At 39.3% G+C, this 22724-nt stretch overlaps 1 protein-coding gene and 1 long non-coding RNA gene across 3 annotated transcripts; one reads left to right on the top strand and one right to left on the bottom strand.

Annotated features, from left to right (window-relative positions):
* Nucleotides 1-1966: 1966 nt before the first annotated feature.
* LOC146718277 (uncharacterized) lies at nt 1967-3519 on the bottom strand. Its single transcript, XR_014917107.1, has 3 exons — nt 2680-3519; nt 2483-2594; nt 1967-2402 (listed from the first exon to the last, which is right to left on the bottom strand). It is a non-coding gene; the product is annotated as an uncharacterized LOC146718277 (long non-coding RNA).
* A 3284-nt stretch (nt 3520-6803) lies between these two features.
* On the top strand, nt 6804-19789 carry LOC146718276 (semaphorin-7A-like). 2 transcript variants are annotated; one of them, XM_085443589.1, is made up of 14 exons: nt 6804-7052; nt 8933-9063; nt 9173-9223; nt 9312-9410; nt 10988-11096; nt 11320-11427; nt 11527-11669; nt 11772-11950; nt 12256-12361; nt 12706-12901; nt 14613-14725; nt 14916-15061; nt 15794-15855; nt 18817-19789. In XM_085443589.1, the coding sequence occupies exons 1-14, from the start codon at nt 6953-6955 to the stop codon at nt 19137-19139; spliced, it is 1866 nt and encodes a 621-aa protein (XP_085299715.1). In that variant the 5' UTR covers nt 6804-6952; the 3' UTR covers nt 19140-19789. The 2 variants fall into 2 exon arrangements, with proteins under 2 accessions (XP_085299715.1, XP_085299799.1); XM_085443673.1 differs by lacking the exon at nt 8933-9063 and having other exon boundaries at nt 7021-7052.
* The last annotated feature ends 2935 nt before the right edge of the window (nt 19790-22724 follow it).

Raw genomic sequence — 22724 nt, 5'->3', positions numbered from 1 at the left:
TTTTGAATACAATTTGGTGCCATTTACAATTAAGAAATACAGACAGATTCTCTCTTTACTCTTAAAGTTAACAAATATGTTTTTTTATATCTATCAATCTAAAAAAATAAACATTTAGTCTGATTTGATGTTACAATTAAAAAGTGTTTTTGTTTTTATCTGAAGAGTTTGTAAATATCTGGGCCCTGTTTCAGGAAGCCGGTTTAGAAAACTCAGAGTTAAAAATGATACGCAGGGTTGAGTAACCCCGAACTGTCCAACTCGGAATATTCGGTTTCAGAAAGGCTGATAACAATTAGTTCAATCAACGCGGAGTTGCTTTAACCCCAAGTGAAGCGCGCGGACGAGGATACATAAAGCCCTGATAAGCGGAGCACAGATTAAGCGAGTCACCATGGAGACGGAGGGAAAGAAGGCGCGGTCAATGTATTTCACAGCGCTTGAGGCCGAAATTCTGATGGCAGCATATGCCGATAACATGCAAATTTCTCAGAAAAAAAGTAACACAGCCTCAGCTGCAAAACAAAGGGAGCATGCATGGCAAAACATAGCCGACAGAGTCAATGCGTGAGTGTTAATATAAACATTGATCTAGGGATTTCCACCCATTTAACACGTTATTTTATCATATGTTATTTTATCATATGTTATTTTATCATATGTTATTTTATTTGTTATTTTATACATTTTATTTTGTGACGTGATGTGAGCGCAGGTGCAACCCAACAGGCCCCAAACGTTCCTGGCAGCAAGTAAAAATGAAATATAAAAATATAGTCCAAACAGGTAAGGTGTAATTGTATTATGAGCCATAGTGCTTGGTCTGTTTGTCCGATGTAAATCAATTGCAGTTAGAGGCTACATTAATTTTCTTTCTGTAATTATTGAAATTATTGAAATTATCTGAGCACATTACAAGTACATATTTGCTTACTCTATATGCTCAAATGTGACCCCGTTATAGCCAACAGAAAAAAAGCGGAGGCCCGAAAAACAGGTGGGGGTCCTCCACCACTCACAGAGGCTGAGCAGTTGGCCCTCAGCCAAAACAGTGGGCGCCCTGTGGCCGAAGGCATCTCTGCGGGGACATCCTCTGAGTCAATAACCCCGCAAGACACAAGTGCCTACATAGGGGGTAAATTCAAAATAATACATGATGTGCATACATCCTTTCTTCACAGTCACCTTTGCAGTGCTACTCATTCATTTGATAAACTCTTTACCATAATGGATTATTTTGTAGTGAAGTTATTTTCCTACTGATTTTGCCTTCCCTCAGTCTTGGTTGTCTTTGAGAGCATAATGACAATGAAGTGTAAGGTGATTGGTATGTTTGTTAATTGCCATTTGGTCCCTTGTAAGTTATAAGTGACCTGTATAAACCTCATATTCTATCAGTTGATGGTGGTGGTGTACTGCATCTGGTGCAGCCTCCTGTTGAGCCAGACCAACATGCAGTTGTGAGTAATACTCCACAGATTATATGAGTTTACAGTAGGGCTGCCACAAACGATTATTTTGATAGTCGACTAGTCACCGATTATTTTTGCGATTAGTCGACTAATCAGATCATCATCCATTGAACGTAAAAGTACAGCTTATTGCACCAGCAGCATCTGCTCTTATATAACTATCATTAGCTTACAGCTTTAAGTGTTTAAGGTCTGTGCTAACTAAAAATAAAGACAAGATGATAGTTTATTACATTTTAATGAAATGTGCAGATTGTTTCGGTGGAGTTTAATAAACTCAGCCGATTTACTCAGGAACAAATAAAATACTGAAAAAAGCCAAACAATAACATTTTTAAGTTATCTAAGTGACAGCAATGTTGTTAACTTCTTTACTACAGGAAAATAATGAAGAAACATTGACAGCTGTTACAGAGGAGGAAGCAACAGAGACACTTTATGAGGTTTACATCTTTTAATACTTTGTGTACAGGAAACACAGGCGACCAATAAAGCCAGTTGAACAAAAAATCTGTTTATTCTTCTTTCAACATGTTGAGGTGATGGGTCAAAGGAAATGATTGTGACATATGGTGTCTCTGACTGCTCTTCCATCTTGTATGTCCGTGGGAGGGTCAGGATGTTCATGGTTTGGATCACTGCTGATGTTTGGTTCAGAAGGACAGTGTTCTCCTCTAATTGTGGCAATGTTGTGAAGAATCACACATGCCACAATAATGTCACATGCCCTTTCTGGGGTGACCCTGAGTCTTTGCAGGCACTGGAACCGGGCCTTAAGCATTCCGATAGTCATTTCAATTCTGGCTCTTGTCCTGCAATTAGCCAGATTATATCGCTGCTGTGGGCCCGGTTCAGGGTCAGGGTAAGGGGTAAGCAAATAGGGTAAACATGGATACCCCCTATCACCAAGCAAGTAGCCAGTGAACTCTCCTAAGACAGAAGGATACACTTCAGTTCAAATGTCCCTGAAGCAATTGGTCTTTATATATTTTAAAGTATTCTCAACTCACCATGTCCAAATTTTGTGCTCAGTGTACATTCACGGAATATTTGTGAGTCATGGACAGAGCCTGGCCACTTGGCTTCCACATTTGTGATAATGTTGGCAGCATCACATATGATCTTCACAGTGAAGAGAACACAAATTAGCATCCATTACTATAATGAAATAATTTGTTAGTTTGAAATGCTACAGGGAACTATGTACCTGCACATTAATGCTGTGGAAAGACTTCCTGTTCACATAGTCTCCTTCATTTACTGAAGGAGCAATGATTGGAATGTGAGTGCCATCTGTATAGCCAATCACGCCTGGGAACCGTGAAAATAAATGTAAAATTTAAGTAGTAGTTCAAGTATCACCACATCATAAATTAAGTTTTGGTCATCCTGATACCTGCAATTTTGTGGCATCCCTCTTTGATAAATCTTGTGGGTCTATGACCGGGGAACACCACAAACGGGTACAGGAGACGTTTCAGTGCAACTGTAACATTCCTGACTGCCCGACAGACGGTAGCCTTGGAAACGTGCTCAGCGTCACCAATATTATACAGAAAGCTCCCGTTTGCAAAAAACCGAAGTGCAATACAAATAATATGTACAGAACTGAGAGCATGTCCACGATGTGTCACATGCGTAATATATGGCCTGAGGATGTTATCCAAATAACTTATAGATTGTGCTGAGAAACGGTAACGTTCACACAGAAAATCATCAGGAAATGATAAAATGTCCAAACGCGCTCTGATCACTCTCTCCCGGCGGAGAGCTCTGCGGAGAATTTGGGCTTCACGATCTACTGGCTCTTCAAGGAAGGGGCACGCCATGTCCGACACTTCCTACTGTCAGGTTTCCGACAAAGGGGCGGAGACAGTCAGGGTTAGTTGTAGTAAACCTGCTAGGGGGCAGGTTAGCTTCACGGAGTGTGTCGTCATAGTGACTCACTGAGGCTTCATCTGAACTTGCTTTGTGAAACCGAAAACCCAGAGTTTTCGTTAACTCAGGGTATACTTACTCAGTTTTTCCACTAAACCGGCTTCCTGAAACAGGGCCCTGGTTTCAACTGTATATTTGATGATGTTGGTGTTTGGCTTGATTGTCAGCACAAAGAGGGAGAGAGAGAAACAAAGAGAGAGAGAGAGGAGCAGAGATGGAACAAGAGCAGGTGAGACACACATGTTAGTCAAATGGTTGTTTGCCAAAACTCATCAGAACATGTATCTCGTACCTAGTGTTTCTTTTTAGATTCCATTTGTTACTTTTCAAATTCTATATTTATTAAGTTATGCAGGCTTGTTTGCACAACAAGGCTAAATAATTATATAAACTTTTCTGAATCTAAATAGTGGACTTTGGTAGAATTAAAAAATAAGGGTAGTGCAGGTCTATGATGATTTTTAGTGCTACTATGATCTAGTTTTGATTCTGGTTCTGGATCTTTGGTTAAGTTCTAAGTAGTCCTGATTTTGAACTGTTGTAGTCCTGTTTTAATTCCGAATCAGTTCTGGGTCTGGTTGAATTGGGGTTTAGTCCTCATGTTTTGATACAACCCTGACTTTGTTCTTCTGCCTTGCTGCTTAATTAAAAACCTAGTTTAAGGTGTCCTGCATATGTGATATATATATTTTTTCCTATATGAAGTCATTCTTTTTTGAACAAAAATCAAAACAGAGCTTATTAATTTTTCAGTCATTTCTACCCTCACTTAATCTCCTTTCGCTGCTCAGCTCTCACACAGTGGCTCAGCTATGCTCCAATCCCTCCATATTGTGTCCAATTACATGCGAGGATATAGGATAATATCATTATGTGAAAAACAGAGAGGGTGAGAGACGCGACAGTCAAGTGGAGTGTGCATCTGTCCTCTGAGTAAGTGAGTGAGACAGTAGACAGCGGTGAGGAGGGCTGTGCGAAAGCAAAAACACATAAATATGCCTGACACCCATAAACGAAGCAGCATCTGGCTGCAGTTTAAAGACTTTTTTGTCTTGGTCTTGGTCTTGTCTCGACTTGGTCTTGGTCTTGTCTTTGTCTCGATACCCTCTGGTCTTGGTCTTGTCTTGGTCTCGGATTAGGCGGTCTTGACTACAAGTCTATCAGATACTGATGCTTCACGTTGACCCCTGCTGGATCTTCTCACCTCTAAGGGAACTTTGCCCTTCATCATCATCATAGTCATCATCAAATCATCTGTAACTCTCCTCACAGTGTTAATCAACTTCATTTACTGGAACGTGGATGGACAGTAGGTTTTTCCATGGGTCTTGGTAGGAACTTGACAGACCAAGTGAAACCGAACAGAGAAATGATTGATTCCACCTTCTGGTTTTGTATCGTGTTTTTATATTATCCATGAATTTTCTTCTCTCATTTGATTCATGGGTTGTCCTTTGCCTTAATGTTGAGTCTTTCCATGGCAGTTACAAAATCAAACGTGTAACTGCCACACTTTGGTAGAATTACTAGATGCTTCAAGTTGAGAGATAAGAAAACGTTCAGTAACTGCCCTCTCACCCCTAGAACAACATCTCGCTTCCTGACAGTTTGCCATGATTCAGTGTTTTTACTTCCTTTTTAAGCTAGCCCTTTGTGCCAATTTTACAAGCATTCGACTTCTGTTTTTCCTCTCTTTGACATGTTATTTTGCTATTTTGGCGAGTTGTTGAATCTACTTTTATTGCTGCATGCTATTTTAAGAATCCTTTAAGGCTTTTCACTGCTTTTATTTGTAGTTCTTGTCTTATTCTGACCACAGAATTGCCCACTAGATGCTTTGGAGTTGACTTTGATTATTTGACTCCCAAACACTTTGTCCCGCTGAAAATCAGGTCCCAAAAGCCAGTTTGAACAGAACAGCTGTGTAACAATGAGGCTTCTAGAGTTGTTTGATTAATATCGATCTAGTACCGCTGTGCTGCATCAGCTGATTCTCTGATTCTTTTGAGTCGATCGTTCTTTGATGACGTTTTCCAAAAACCTTACATAGTCCTTCTCGAATTTGAGATTTTCCTCTCGTTTCCCTTTTAGTTGCTTGAGCTACACAGAACCACCTGCTTATTTTCTGGTAGCTGAGTGTGTTTCATGAAGGGGAAGCGATTTTGTAGGTTTCTATTTGGTCAGCACTTGTAAGCAGTGCATGTAATCCTGTCATATTGTTCACATGTTGAAATAAATTACCAATCAATCAATCAATCAATATGTCTTTTGCCACAAGATATGTGTCACTGAAGTCTGACATCCAAAGTATTCTGACACAATAACACAATACATGTTAGAGCAACTGCAGGTGTTGATTCTGAAAATGAATTATGAGTTATGGCTGCAAACAAACAAAATAAAAAAAATAAAAAACATTTTAAACCCACAAAATATGCAAATTTACAAAAAAAAGGCTGAAGATAGAAACTGTTAATTAGCCATGCTGATAATGTACCACTAAATTTAACACACAGTAGCATTATTCACATATGAGTATTAAGCGAGAGCATCTGTTCTAAAAACTCGACCTGTTATTTAAAAATAAAATGGGGGGGGCAGCTAAGTAGTAATTGTGATGCACAACAGGATATGATAAAAGAAAGCATTGTATCATGTCGAGAGCAGCTGAGCTATAGCATGCGATCACGGGAGAATTTTGGAAGATGGCTCATGTTAACCATTTTTACTTATCTGTCCTTCGCTATGATGTTGGTATTATAATCTTGTTTAAGCTGTTTTACAGCATAAATAAAGGAGGGGGGGTGAGCTTTAGCTTAACTTCAATCATACAGGTAAAGGTAATTAAAAAGTGAAAATAGGATCAAACGTAATAGTGGATACACCTGTGCTTTCTCGCTTCTTCAATTTGTGCGTCTTTTTTTGTCTCGTTTCTCCTCCACCGTCCCCCATTTGACCTAGAAATCAGTGTCATCTGAAGGGTCTCTCAATTTCTGAAATTATTCTGGAGTAAAGAGGACAGCGGAGACATATCAGAGGATGTGTGTGTTATAGAGTCTAGAAAGTGTGGCACACAGCTGGAACATACAAGGAAGGAGAACTCCTCAAATAACTCCTCTGTACTCATATGTTGTTTTAGTTATTTGAAATGATCAAACTGTTTGCCCTCCATTGTTTAGGTGTTCGAAAAAAAGGTAAGAAATCTCTTCATAATTAAAATTAACCCTAAATATCATGAGCACTGTTACACTGTACATCATAAAATGCAGCTGTGGGCAGGCTAAATGATTAATAAAGCAGCTGTGTCAACTATGATAACTTTATTATGCAACTGACAAAATGATTGCTCAGAGGGTTGGTTTGTCTACACCTCTCTTCCTCGTGCCCGTGGGCGGGCGAAGAGACTCTGACTGTAAACTACACCCCAGCTGTCATGCACTTCTCCAAAGTCCTGAGTGCATTTTTTCCAGAGAATGTGTTCCATCGAGGTGAAGGGCAAGTAATTAGGGACGGAAATACTGTTTTGGACAGTAACGACGAAGATGACGCTCTCATTAGCGACATATTTGTTATTTTTACATCTCTGTAATTTGGCTATGGGGAACGTTGATCCTTCTCCGAGGATGATCTTCACAGAAAAAGGTAAAAAAAGGAAATGATTTTTCTTCATTTATGAGATATCAAATGCTAAAAAGTTAAAAGGGACTGCGAAGGGATTTTTATCAGCGCTTTAAAGTATGCAGTGAGGTGAATGAATATGTATTAAATGACTTGGTCATTGTGATTCAGGAAAAAAACATCAAGTCTTTCTTTCAAACGTACAGTCCGTATTATGCAGTTCCATTATCGTCAGAGGAGGACAACATGCCCATGTTAACCACAAGGCGATGTGTTGGACAGAAGGCAGCTTTGTGCCTTACAATGTTTCTTTGTTTGTCTGTGGACAATTTTTTCAACAATGAGTAGTGGTTAGGACTCACTGGCAGGATGATGGTTTAGATTTAGATGTTGTTTTTTTATTTTCTATTTTTTCTATAGTTACAAAAGAAATTAGGAATGATACGTATAAAGGCAAAGAGAGCTTTTACACACCCTCTTCTGGACAGAAATGGCTGTGAAGACTATGTTCTACACATTGTCCCTGTATCATAGTTCTTTAAGTTTTGACAATATTAACAAAACTCTACTTCACCCTCCAGTGCACGTCACTGACTTCGTTTAGCTAAACGCATTAGCATATTGTTATTTACAAAGTGGATAAACTGCTTATCTATGTAATTTCTTATCGTGCACAGACAGCTGCTTATGGTGGGTGCCCTTCGTACGTCGTAACATTTACAAGACGCAGTCTCACTGGTTTTGTCTCCCTGATAGAGTTCAAAAGTTAAAGAGTTGAAGAATTCTGTGGAGTGCAATTTTTATTTCTAAAAAATGTTTTTGTTTGTTCTACTTTATTTTAGTCTATTTGCCGTTTATTATATTTCTGAAATCTTTTCATGACGTGCTTTCTTGGGCAGGTCTCCCACGATTTTAATGCTAAGGGACTCAATGATTAAATAAAGATTTCAAAAAAGTTTATCTGTATAACATTAACAGAACAACGTGATATTTTAGTAGAGTGTCAGACTTCATCTAACTGAAACTTTTTGCACTTGTTATTTTGTTTATGTAAGCAATGGTAAACTCTTCTGACAACTGCAGAGGGTAGGTTTCATTTTCTCCCTTCAGCTAAGTTTTCAAAACAGCACCAACAATGCTACCATAAACCTCTTTTTGAAGAAGTAACTGGACATGTAAAGCAGTGTCACTTTCATATTGACAGTAGTGTGGGAAAAAACTTTGTTCAGCTTTTTTACATCTTACTTAATAAAACTGGATTACCACTGTCTACTTTAAGTAGACACAATACATCTTTGGACACCTGTTGCTTACAAATGCCATCTTTATGTGGGAAAGAGTTAAGAATGTGCCTTTAAAAATGCAAGAAAACCATAAGATTATCATTATTATTCTCACTGTAAGACAAGGCCAATGGTTTTTGGAGTTACAAAAAAGTGCAAGAGGGATGGCAGAAATAGGATCACCAAAGTGTTTGAGTTTCATTCTTAGGAGACCTGTACTAACATGCATCAAGCATTTCAAATATATGTATATACTGGGTACTAACAATGAAGTTCAAGGCTAAACACTTATTCAACCTCTATACTGTTGTGTATATTGTTGTGAAGTTTGGAGAGGATCCATAAAAACAATTGTGCGTAATATAAAGATTTTCACATTTGGTGTGATCTTGACCTGGTTTTCAACAAAATTTAATCAGCTCAAACTGTTATGGGTATGTGGATCTTGCACTACTAACAAACAGATAAATAAAATGAACTGATGACATACTCCTTGCCTTCCAGGGGCGAAAAATCATTCTTGTTGTTTATGATACTACATTATGGGTTTACCTGATGAATCTCATAATACATTCATACATTTTATCTTTCTTTTCTTGTTTTTGCTGGGTTTGTTTTTAGAAAAAGCAATGACACGGTTCAGTCTTCCCCATGACCCACCTGTACAGATTCTTTTAGAAGACCAATCAGACACTGTTTTAGCTGCTGGACAATCATACCTGAATACCTACAACTTTCAAAACCATAAGACGGTAGTAGAAATCTGTACAACCACAGTAAATGATTATACTGAGATCATTGAAATAATATTCATAATAATATCATGGGAAAGTAATAGTCCTGCATCATATATCTACATAGAGCCACAAGTTTATGCAGTGGGAGAAATGCAACAGCATAAGCAGTGAACATGTAAGTAAAACAAACAAATTTAGTTGGTTAGATTTGATTGTTTGACCACTGAAGAAATATAACAAACAATATTTGTCTTGTCTTTAAGGATTGCAGCTATAACATCACTTTGGTCCACCGGAAGAAAGATGCTAACCAGTTGTTTGTGTGTGGAACAGATGGCAATGAAAGGGTTTGCTGTAACACGGTAGGACACTGGCATCATTGTCATTGAGAACTGTTAACATCACCACAAATACAGGGTGGGCCATTTATATGGATACACCGTAATGACATGGGAATGGTTGGTGATATTAAAGTCCTGTTTGTGGCACATTAGTATATGTGTGGGGGCAAACTCCTCAAGATGGGTGGTGAGTGACCATGGTGGCCATTTAGAAGTCGGCCATCTCGGATACAACTTTTGTTTTTTTCAATAGGAAGAGGGCCATGTGACACATCAAACTTATTGGTAATGTCACAAGAAAAACAATGGTGTGCTTGGTTTCAACGTAACTTTATTCTTTCATTAGTTATTTACAAGTTTCTGACCACTTATAAAATGTGTTCAATGTGTTCATTGTGTTGGATTGTCAATGCAACCCTCTTCTCCCACTCTTCACACACTGATAGTAACACCGCAGGAGAAATGCCAGCACAGGCATCCAGTATCTGTAGTTTCAGGTGCTGCACATCTCATATCTTCACACCATAGACAATTGCCTTCAGATGACCCTTCAACTGGCCCACGATGACCAATCCACTTTCCAGGAAACTGTTCATCTAGGAATGCTCGGACCTGGCACCCATAATGTGGTGGTGCACAATCTTGCTGGAAAAACTCAGGGAACGTGCCAGCTTCAGTGCATAAAGAGGGAAACACATCATCATGTAGCAATTTCAAATATCCAGTGGCCTTGAGGTTTCCATTGATGAAGAATGGACCCACTATCGTTGTCCCCATATACCACACCAAACCATCTCTTTTGTTGTTCCAACAGCCTTGGAAGGATCCATCCAATGTGGGTTAGTGTCAGACCAATAGCGGTGGTTTTGTTTGTTAACATCACCATTCACATAAAAGTTTGCCTCATCACTGAACAAAATCTTCTGTGTGAACTGAGGGTCCTGTTGCAATTTTTGTTTTGCCCATTCTGCAAATTCTGTGCGCCAATCTGGGTCATCCTCGTTGAGATGCTGCAGTAGCTGGAGTTTGTAAGGGTGCCATTTGTGAGTAGCTAATCCGCCAAAGGGATGTTCGACTAATGCCACTCTCCAGTGACATGCAGTGAGTGCTACGCTGTGGGCTCTTGCTGAATGAAGCTAGGACATTAGTGACAGTTTTCTTGCGTCCACATTTTGGCAAATCCAACTCTGAACCAGTTTCACGAAACTTAGCAAGCAGTTTGCTGCCTGTAGCATGGGAGATGGGTGGTCTCGTAGGGTGTCTTGCATTGAAATCTGCTGCAATGGCCCGGTTACTGCGTTCACCAGATATCAACATGATTTTGATGCGCTCCTCACGTGTTAACCTCTTTGACATGTCAATGGCTGTGAACAAAGAGAAACTTGTAAATAACTCATGAAAGAATAAAGTTACGTTGAAACCAAGCACACCATTGTTTTTCTTGAGACATTACCAATAAGTTTGATGTGTCACATGGCCCTCTTCCCATTGAAAAAACAAAAGTTGTATCCAAGATGGCCGACTTCTAAATGGCCACCATGGTCACCACCGATCTTGAGGGGACCATACATTAAGATGTGCTGTGCTTTCTTTTATAGGATTTAACAGTGGAGGCCCCCATGTGCCTTTCCTCTGAAAATATCGCAAACTTAATAGAAGGTATAGAAAGATTTAACATAAAGGAGGGTGAACCATCAGTTTTTATAGGTGAGTTTTTCTACATGAGGATGCTCTATAATAAATCTCCTGATGAATCCCTGCTATTTCATTCATTTGTTTTCAATGATTGTGTAATTTGCAGAAAGTCTGTACTCTTGTCAAAACTACTAACATCCTTTAATCAACTCAATCCATTCTAAAGGTTGTTTCTTTTTCTTATTGCTATTATATTCAACCCTATAAAACCTTCATTTGCAACTGTTTTTTCCAGATTCTGAACAAAGTACAGATCTCTACATAACACACTCTGGATCTGATGAATCTGTTGGTATTCAGAAATTTGGTAAAGCAATAGTGCGGCCAAAGAACCACGATAAAGGTATTTTCATAAAGTTAGAGCCAGAGACACCTTATTTAGTGAAATCACATCACTCTAAATGTTTGGATTCAAATAAATATTTTGTCTTTCAATGTTTAGAGCAGCATTATGTAGGATTGGTGCTCAGCAAACGTGAAGAGGATCCCTCCCAGAACAGACTTTATGGCTTCTATAGGGAGAAAAGCAAAGACAATGGACTGTTCCGTGAAATGTGGCTCCCCTTTGTGACCCGGGTTTGCATGGTAAGACCAAAATAGTTTGAAAATTTATATTAAGTGCCACCAACATTAAAAATTAAATAAACATAAATACATCATGACTGATTGACTGTCCATTGCTTCTAGGCAGATGTTGGTGGTCCCAAGAACAATTTGCAGTTTACCTGGACATCCCAAATGAATGCCAGGCTCTTCTGTGGAGATCGTAACAGAAAACAGCATTTCTCTGAACTGGTGGATGTTTCCACTGTGGATGCAGATCGATGGCAGGATACAAAGATTTATGCACTCTTTAGAAATGAATGGTAGGACTCTGATGATATTTATTTTGATGCTAATAATAATGATATAGTTATAATTTACTCTGTTTCTGTGACTAGCTATTTGTGTAATCGAATCATCTGCTTCCAAACTTCCAAACAATATCCTTTCATGATGATAAAAGGACACTTTGTTCTTTTTAAGCCGTTCCCTACCAGTTTCTTATTTTCTCATTCTGTGTGGTCAGCTGCTTTTTCAACTCTCTCTCTTTTTTTTTTTTTTACCTTGGACCAGTCTACTCATTTTGCTGCAAATGTCTCAGACAAACCTACAATGTGTCTCCCTGCAGGGGGATGGGTGCTGTCTGCATCTACACAATAGGAGACATTGACAAAATCTTCACAAACTCCCCATTCAAAGGCTACACAAAAGCTGAGATGGACAGGCCAAGGATGGTATGGAATATTCAAATTGGTCTAAAGTGAAAAATTTAATAACGGCTACCATCACAAGAAGATCCCTGCCTTTTTGGGGGGGCGGAGTATATAGACAAGAATAGAATAGCCCTTTATTATAATTTAAACCAATGGTTAAGTGTAGTCACTGAGTGAAAAATAGCTTTTAAATATTTTCTTTCACCTTTACGATATTAAATTAATAAAAAAACTAAATTAAAAGGTTTTAGATTTGTTTTTAAAACAGTCATTTGGAAACTGAAAAAGTAAACCAGAGGTTTACAGGCTTATTGACCAGTCATCTGGTGTTCAGCCAGTCTAAGTTAAGCACCTTATTTCTTCAGTGCGTTGATGATAGCACCAAGCTTCCAGTGGAAACCCTGAAGAAGATTGAAAAGACTTCAGAGATGGAGCAGCTGGTTCATCCTGTGGGAAACTCTGGCCTTCTTCTCTTCAATCACCAGAGCTATACTCACATCCAAATTGATGGCTCACCAAACAGGAGAACCAGTCACCACACTGTTATCTTCTTATCTTTAAGTGAGTAAAAACAATAATCTGAAGTAGTAAAAATGCTAAGAAGAATATGCTATAATGTATGTTTGTGTATATCTGAGATCATACCTCAGGGCGAAAATAGTGCAGTAACCAAATCTCCTTGATTGATGCGGGAGGTGCTGTGATCACAGCCATGTAATTATGAATGTATTAAAAGAATATAATATTATTCAACGGGTTTACCTGAGTTTGAAGACCAAAAATTAACAGAACCTCAGAGAGAGAGAGTGGGGTGGCTGAGGTGCATTTGTGCATTTAGATTAGAGATGGACCGATCCGATATTACGTATCGGTATCGGTCCGATACTGACCTAAATTACTGGATCGGATATCGGAGAAAAATAAAAAATGTAATCCGATCCATTAAATATCACGAAAGCACCTCACAAAACTTGCAACACGCCGTAACTCACCTCAGAACGTTAGCACGTCGGAGCAGTATGCATCACCTGATAGAGCGGCTGTGGCATGCGGGACCTGTCAGTGGTCTGGATAGCATGTGGAGCTTCGCTAGCAACCTGGCATTTCATCTCCGACAAAGTTATCCCCGAGAGAAGTAAAGCAAGTGTGTAAGTCCATCTCTGAATGTTTGTAAAGCATTCCTGCGTTAAGCTTAACAAGCGACTGCCTCTCCTGCTGCTACTTCAATCATGAAACTGCTTAACGATTAGCTGATCGGCTTTTCTGTCGCGAGTCCGTGTCTCTAGTTTGCTTTTGGCCCACTTTGCACCAGAAAGAGGAAACCAGCGGCTGAACAACAGCAGCACGTTTAAGCTTGATCAGCTGTTGTTAGAATTTATTTAATATTACTTTCTACTCGAGGATCTTTTTCTACGTAGCTGACGCTGGTAACTGTGCAGGGGCGGATCTAGCAAAGTTTAGCCAGGGGGGCCGATAGGGCATTAACAGGGAAAAGGGGGCACAAAGACATACTTTTCTTTCTTATTCTCATTTAAAATGTCTAGCTTTTAATAAATAATTATCTGACACCCAAAGTTTTAATTTGATGTAAAATGAATAGAAGTCAATTACTGTATATAGTAACTATTAAGTCTAATATATATACCCTAGTAAGCTATAGTAGTTTTTCCTTTGGGAAGGTACCATCTGTGCAGTCTGCAATTTTGTTGAAGAAAGATGTTGAATCTATTTAATATTTCTTGAAAAATAATTGATTTCTGTGCATTTTTTTTCACACTGCATCAAATTAAGGTTGATTACGTCGATTAAGCATCATGAGGTGGAGCGTGAGGGGTGGTTCCCTATTTTTTATTTATTTATTTTTGTTGTTGCTGGGAGTTGGAACCCTATTAGTTAGGTTGCTTAATATTTATGCTAAGTACTCTTTAAAATACCAGAATAGGGAGGATGGTGTAGGTTTAAGTTTATTAGATTGATCAGTATTGCTGAACTATGAAATATATTTTTTTGCATACAGGTATAACAGAATAGCTTTAGTGTACTTGTTGTTTTAAACTTGAGTATGAACTTATACAAAATGCAGCAAGATATTTAAAAAACAGTTTTGTTGATTAAAAAACACTATATCGGATTCATATCGGTATCGGCAGATATCCAAATTTATGATATCGGTATCGGTATCGGACATAAAAAAGTGGTATCGTGCCATCTCTAATTTAGATGGGTTTTAATATTTAGTATCATCCCTGCTTCTTTTTGTGGTTTTCCGCAGACAATGGAGGAATTCATAAAGTATTGCACAATAAAAATGATACCTTTCTCATTGCTGAGTTTCGACCATTCAACTACACAGAACAGATCAGCTTCATCCTTCACCCATCTTCTGTGAGTACCAGTGTTCCCTACAGAACAATATATCCTCCACTAAACCATATAGGAGTGTGAGTATGGAAAACAACTTAGATGCTCCTGAAAAGGAACATCAAACTTAGATCTGTAAATTAACTCCAGTGGAGTTTTTTGTTTTTGTTTAGAAATGGCCGAGTACATTAAGAAAACTTGTCCATCGTTACAGAAAAAGCTGTATGTGAACAATGGAAGTCAACTGGTCCAACTTGATGTAGCAGACTGCTCCCAGTATGGAGATACCTGCCAGGACTGTATGTTATCCAGAGATCCTTACTGTGGCTGGGATGGCACCCAGTGCATACGTGACACAAAGTAAGACCTCAGAGCTTTATGGAACTCATATCTGGAGAATATGCAGAATAATTCTTCGCAACCAAAGATTGCATGAAGTAGCCTTACATTTTTCTAACAGCAAGCTGAAATAAAAATGTAATGTTTACTAATACAAACATTATTAAGAACCTACCAATGTTACCACCATAGGTTGCAAGATCATGTACATTGTAAAAGATGGTCATATTTATAAAAACAATGTTCCTTAGTATTCAAACACTCCTCTTGATTCATACACAGGTGTGATTCACATCCTATAACGTCATACTAGCACGCCCTGAAATGTGTACATAATATGCAACATTATTAGCTTACTTTTTGCCAGTGGTGTTGCACACTTCATCAAGGATGAAGCAGCACTTAGGAAATACAATGTCCCGTAAATCATGTTATCACAATATTTCAACACTCACTGACACTCATTGGAGCTTTTGTTTATGAATTTGTCCTACTGTAGTACAGCTCTACTGCTTTATGAAAAGCTAGTGTACTGTGTAACAACCAGTTATCACCCAACGGGTGTTAGGCTTTTTTGTTCAACTAACTAAAGCTGATGCAAGTCAAGATACTTCAGCATAATTTCAATTAATTTAAAGGGATATACTTGGGAGGAGTAAGGTTCCTGTGGGTTCCTGTAAATGTTAGTTTTCTATCAACTGCCAGGATGTTGGTTACATACTGTCTAATGTAAACATACACTATGTTTTGCAGTGGGATATGGCATGATGCAGCCACTGGGAACCTAGCCATCTGTCAAGAACACGCTGAAAAAGGTATTTAAATTCATGCACCTGTAAAATTTGGACAGAGCCCCAAACTATCTGATAGATATATCAGAATCAGCATACTTTAAGATAAGATAAGATAAGATAAGATAAGATAAGATAAGATAAGATAAGATAAGATAAAACTTTATTAATCCCTCGGGTGGGTTCCTCTGGGAAATTCGGTTTCCAAAAGCACAGCACCGACAGAAGTTACACACACACACACACACACACACACACACACACACACACACACACACACACACACACACACACACATATATATAAATACAGATACATATATAAATAAAATATACGAAGGGGATAAATAGAATAAATAGGAATAAAAATGAAAATACAAGTGAATTGCACATTTCAAGTATGGAGTCTATTGCACCGTTGACTATTAACAAAAGTATTGCACAAAAGGTATTGCACAGTGAAGTGAAGAGGCACTACAGCTTAGTTGTTCCCCCTTCCTTTGTCCACCTGTTTCCCCTCCCTCTCCCCTCCAGAGAGGAGTTAAACAGTCTGATGGCGTGTGGGACAAAGAAGTTTTTAAGTCTGTTAGTTCTTGTCTTGGGGAGAAGCAACCTGTCACTGAACAGACTCTTCTGGTTGTTAATGGCCGTGTGCAGAGGATGCCCAGCATTGTTCATAATGTCCAGCAGTTTTTTCAGTGTCCTTTTCTCTGCCACTGTTACCAGAGTGTCCAGCTTCATGCCGACCACAGAGCTAGCCTTCCTGATCAGTTTCTCCAGCCTGGATGAGTCCTTCTTTGCTGTGCTGCTCCCCCAGCACACCACAGCATAGAAAAGTACTCCAGCAACCACTTTATTAATCCCTCGGGAAATTATGTGGGTTACAGCTGCTCCAGCACAGTAACATTAACAAAAATAGACTGAACTATTTAACAATACAATATGTTAACATACAAGGAATAGCACAATATATACAAATCACCAAATAATAAATATCCAGGGTTGACAGATGCAATTATAAATAACTATCAAGAATATTCACAGCAACATTATTGAGTAGAAAAGAGTGTGTGCAAAAAGGATGTAACTATTGCAGTGTTTACATTGTATTAGATAGAGGAGTTGTACAGGGAGATGGCCACAGGCAGGAATGATTTCCTGTGTCGTTCAGTGGTGCTTTTTGGTAATCTCAGTCTCTCGCTGAACGTGCTCCTGTGACTAGCCAGCGTGTCATGGAGTGGGTGGGAGGTATTATCCAACATTGTCTTTATCTTGGAAAAACTTTCGCTCCTCTGACACCACCTTAAGAGAGTCCAGCTCCATATCCACATTACTGGCCCTGCAGATAACTTTATTTAGTCTGTCGGCATCAGCAATCCTTAACCTGCTCCCCCAGCATGCAACAGCATAGAGGATAGCACTGGCCACAACAGACTTGTAGAAAATCCTGAGTATTGTCCGACAGATGTTGAAGGACCTCGGCCGCCTCAGAAAATAGAGACGACTCTCGCCCTTCCTATAAAGTGCAGTAGTGTTTTTAACCCAGTCCACTTTATTGTCTATGTGTACTCCAAGGTATTTATATGTCCACGTTGACCCCATGGATTGAAACAGGGGTCAAGGGTTTTCTGGTCTTCCTAAAATCAACAGTCAATTCCTTGGTCTTTCCCATGTTGAGCTGCAGATGTTTCTGCTCACACCACATGACAAAGGAGTCAACCACAGCGCAGTACTCTGACTCATCACCCCTGCTGATGCATCCAACCACTGCAGAGTCATCAGAAAACTTCTGGAGATAGCAGGTCTCTGTGCAGTGGCTGAAGTCTGTGGTGTAGAGGGTGAAGAGGAAGGGGGAGAGGACAGTCCCTTTTGTTTCCCCTGTGTTGCTGATTACCTTGTCAGACACAATGAGACCACACATATTGTGGTCTTCTTGTCAGGTAATCAAAAATCCAAGACACCAGAGAAGCATCCACTTGCATTGCTGTTAGTTTATCACCCAGGAAGGTCGGCCTGATGGTGTTGAATGCACTGGAAAAGTCAAAAAACATGACCTATGCAGCACTCGCTGGCTGGTCCAAATGGGTGTAGACACGATTGAGCAGGTAGAGATGATGGCGTCCTCATTTCCGAGTAAGGACTGGTAAGCAAATTGAAGGGGATTCTGATGTGGTCTGACTATGGGTCGGAGTAGGTCCAGGATGAGTCTTCCCAGGATTTTCTTGATGTGGTAGGTCAGTGCCCACAGGCCTGTAATCCTGGGGGTCAGCACTGGGACCCTCTGCACACTCAGACTCAACATGAACAGTTTATGAAAGACTCCACAAAGCTGGGGGGCACAGGCCTTGAGGACACGGGGACTCAGTCCATCTGGTCCAGCAACCTTGCCTCCTCATTTGCCTCTGAACCTGGTCTTGAGTGAAAGTGATGTGTGGCAGCCTCGCTTCTGTCAGTCTGCTCCAGGGCAGCTGTGGCTACAACTGTAGCTTGGCTACAACTGTAGCTTGCCTCCACCAGTGTGTGAATGTGAGAGTGAATGAATAGTGGTATTGTAAAGCGCTTTGAGGGTCTCAAAAAGCGCTATATAAATGCAATCCATTATTATTATTATTGTGAATGCATTCCAGCAACTGGAAGAAATCTTGGTTTGTCTTCTTTTTTTTGTCTTCTTTTTTTCACGATATGCTCTCTTTCATGTTGTTTTCCTATTGGTTGGAATGTAGATGTGGGTTTTAGCAGCAGTCACATGGTTATATTAAATTTCTGACACTATCAAAACTTTTAATGAGACATTTGAAAGGTTTTTACTGATACATTTTCAATCTGATGGCTTATCTATTGCTTCCTAAAAAAAAGGTTTCAACCATTTTCCCAAAGAGCTTAGTGCACTGGATTTGTGAGAAGAAATCAGAAATTAAAAAAAAAAAAAGATGTAAAACAAAAACATGGCTAAGCTAAATGGGCGTTCTTGTGTTTTTTTCCGCAGAATTTCCAAATCCAGAAAAAGATGTTGTCAGATTTCACGCAAAGCATTTTCTGCAATGCCCAGTATCCTCCCGTCATGCTCAGTACAGTTGGCACCACCTTCAAAACTCTTCATCTTGCATCGGGAAGCCAGATCATTGCCTTTATTTGATCAACAGCATGGGACCTGAGCAGGAAGGAACTCATACCTGTGTATCAGAGGAAATGGGTTACAGGAAAATCCTGGCACAGTACCAACTACAGCTGGGGAACAAGGTGGTTGGTTTACAGTCAAAGCCAATGATCTGGGTTTGTCTCATGGTGGTTCTGATTCAGATGTTGTGATGTTAGTTCCTCAGAGTTGTGATACTATAAAAAAAAATTTCATTATTCTTTAATTTATTTTTATTTTTTTAACTAAAATAAAACTCTATTACTTCTAATACTTTGAGCTGCAGCTCGGGATGTAGAGCAAGCCATTATTGTAGAGTTTTGATATCTGGTTTCGCAAATGTCCTTGGATGAGATCAATTGCCACCAATGCATTCATTAGCGTGTGTAAGAGAGATAGATTAAAAAACAAACTGCAGTTATACAGCCACGCTCCAAAGCTTTTCTTTTTTTGAGGGGCTAATTCATTCATTTTTTTCTTCTTATGGAAAAAATATATTGAATATCAGTTGGACTCAGGCTTGTTGACAGTATTAAAAGCTGAAGTTCAATGGTATAAAATGCTGTCTGTGGTAATTTTTAGAAATTAATTGCAGTGTTGCATGCAGTACATGCACGCATGTCAATCAATATTGATTGATTCCTTTTTTTTATTCTTTCCTGTAACTGTTGCATCTGTTTCCTGTAATTTGAAATTCTGCCAGAATGTACACAGTGCACGTTATAAATTTCCGGCCATGTGTCTTAGCTCATGTAGATTTCCAAACACTGACCCAGTTTCTGTTTGTTCAGAGTTCGGTTAATAAAGAGAAGAAACACTCAGACACTTTTCCCCTATTTTTGAGTGAAACCTGATCATAAATTCCAAGTAGAAAGGTAAGACTTTTGACCTCACAGTGCTTTAGGATAGCAAGCAAGTTGCTGCTTTTCAAATCCTTAACCTGGCAGTACAAATGAAGCTACAAACAAAACAAAAAGAGATTTAATTTATCACATTTTTGCAGTTACGCGAGTCCAAAAAAATACCACATCTAAACATCTCAACCATCTTTTCAACATATAAACTAAAGGAAATAAACTGCAAATGTTTACAACATGCGTCTGTCTTTTTCAAAGTCTCTCATGTTAGTGTCTGATGATAAACAAGTCCAAACATGTTACCACAAAAAACGCGCTGCTGGGTCTCATTCTCCATAAAGTGAATAAACACCTCTCACAATATAAACACAGACCATTACCATGTGAACCTCCTGGTTAACATCCATAAAGAAAAGGGTTATTTTGGCACCTCACATCTTTCATCTGCATTCATGCTAGTGCTGATCCACAATGATAGCAAACCCTTTTTTTTTTATATATATAGTGGTCTATTTTAGACAAACCTTTAGCATGGTGTTGTTATGGAGCACATGTGCCAGGCAGATTAGGAGTCATTCAGGAGAAACTAGGAACTAACTAGGCTTTATTGGAGAAGCACAGGACACACTGAGCACACAGCTAAACGGAGCTGGAAGACTGTTTACTTAGCCTGGCAGGGCGAAGGACACTGTCTCAGCTGAACTCTGGACATATATACACATGCAGATGTACACTCATCCCCCCTCCCCCTCCAAACGCCTTCGACGCTTATTCCCCTCCGATGCTGACGGTGGATCAAGGAGGCCAGCGCTTATGCTGCAGGCCCGGATGCACTGTGTACATTGGCTGTGTCTCACCCTTTACCCACCCCTGTTGCTTGTCATGTGTTTCTTTGGTGTATTAAGAGGGTTTTTTTTTTTCATGTGCTATGTACAGAGGTGTTTTTTTCTGTTCTCAAACTGATCTCCCTGTTGGAGCTCAGTCTGGGGGGAGTTATTTTTTTCTCCTTATCTTTCCTCATGTTGTGCATTTTCCATTGTTATACCTCTGACCTGTCTTCCCCATGTGATGTTTGTATCATGTATGTATGGTCAGAAGGGTAAGATGGCGCTGGCAAAGGTCGGCAGCCTTAACCCAATTTCCTTCGGGGTCAACCTTCAGGATCAATAAAGTTTTAATGAATTGAATTGAATTGAATTGAATAGAAGAAGTTCGATTACAGCAGAACTTTCCAAAAGAAAGTTTTAGCTGAAGCTACTTGGGGAAAAAAAAATCAGAACACTTATAGGTTTACAATGTTTTTATTTCGTTTTTTAAAGTGTCAGCAAAAGCAGAAACCCACTTAAGTAAACTGCATATAGTGCTCATAGTATATACAGATAGAAACATTAAACTATTAATGAGGTTGTGCAGTAAGTGTGCGAACACTAACACTTCCTTTCACAAACCAGGCTGTGGATGGCACTGTTACATTAAGAAAGATAAAGATTTTTCTATGAGTCTGCTTTGACCAGTGCTATCCTCTATGCTGTTGCATGCTGGAGGAGCAGGTTGAAGGTTGCTGATGCCAACAGACTAAATAAACTGATCCGCAAGGCCAGTAATGTTGTGGGGATGCACGTTCAGCGAGAGACTGAGATGATCAAAAAGCACCACTGAACGACACAGGAAACCATTCCTGCCCGTGGCCATCTCCCTGTACAACTCCTCTATCTAATACAATGTAAACACTGCAATAGTTACACCCTTTTTGCACACACTCTTTTCTACTCAGTAATGTTGCTGTGAATATTCTTGATATTAATTCATAAATACCTCAGTAAATCATTGATATTTATTATTGAGTGATTTGTCTATATTGTGCAATTTCCTACATTTGTAAATCTGTAACATATTGTATTGTTAAATAGTCTCGTCTGTTTCTGTTACTGTATTGGAGCAACTGTAACCCACGTAATTTCCCGAGGGATTAATAAAGTATGCTGATTCTGATAACAGAATATTACTTTAACACTAGTTAATGAAAAAATATGTTTCATGTAGTGAAGGTGGATTTGCTATACATATAATATTTGAGCATAGCCACCACGATAGGAAACTGATAGGTAACCTTTCCTATCAGTCACTCATCAGTTACTGAGGTCTGTAAGAAGTCCATCACCTTGTTGTTCTCAAGCAGAACATTGCAAAAGAGGGACAGATCAGACTGAAAAACCAAGGAGACCTGACCATCACAAGAAGGTCCCCGCGTCATCGTCTTTTTGGACTAACTGAGGCCATAAGCAAGCAATGCGAAAAGCAAACAAACAGTTGTTTAAGGCATTTCCACTTTGCATTCAGTCTAATCAGACTGGCTTTCCAATATGGTAACGCATTCCTTACTTCACTACTTATTTACCCCTTCACTAAGAGGTGGCGGAGTCCACTACAAGTTTTCTACCTGTACCTGTGCTCATATAAGGAAAAACCCAGCCCCGCCTACCAGGGGCGGTTCCCAGACCCAGGTCTCACCTGTCACATTCATGCATCCTTTTGTTAAGATTTCACTTTAACGTTTATCAGTCGTCACATGTGCATCCTCCACAATGCTAAATGGCTGGGAGTCCTCAATCACCATGCTAACCAGGTCTTCATCTATTGGAGATTGTTCTCCTGAGGAAAGACAATAAAGACAAAGCACAAATATAAATATCACACACGTAACTTATTACAGTTGTATAATATCGTTATATCATTTAGTAACATTACTGCATGCTATATTATCATGGCATTTGATGGCTCACCTGGTCTTGCTCCACAATCGGTGTTCCCCTTATTCTCATGCAAAGCTCTGTAGTGCCTAAGCATGGATGAGGTGTTGTTGTTATATCCCAGCTCCCTGGCACATAGCAAACACTTCAC

The sequence above is a fragment of the Copadichromis virginalis genome, linkage group LG1 (genome assembly GCF_057382275.1).
Source record: "Copadichromis virginalis isolate Kocher_CV1m ecotype Utaka linkage group LG1, C_Virginalis_male_GT1.1, whole genome shotgun sequence".
Lineage (NCBI taxonomy): Eukaryota > Metazoa > Chordata > Actinopteri > Cichliformes > Cichlidae > Copadichromis > Copadichromis virginalis.
This window is presented reverse-complemented; position numbering and strand designations above follow the sequence as displayed.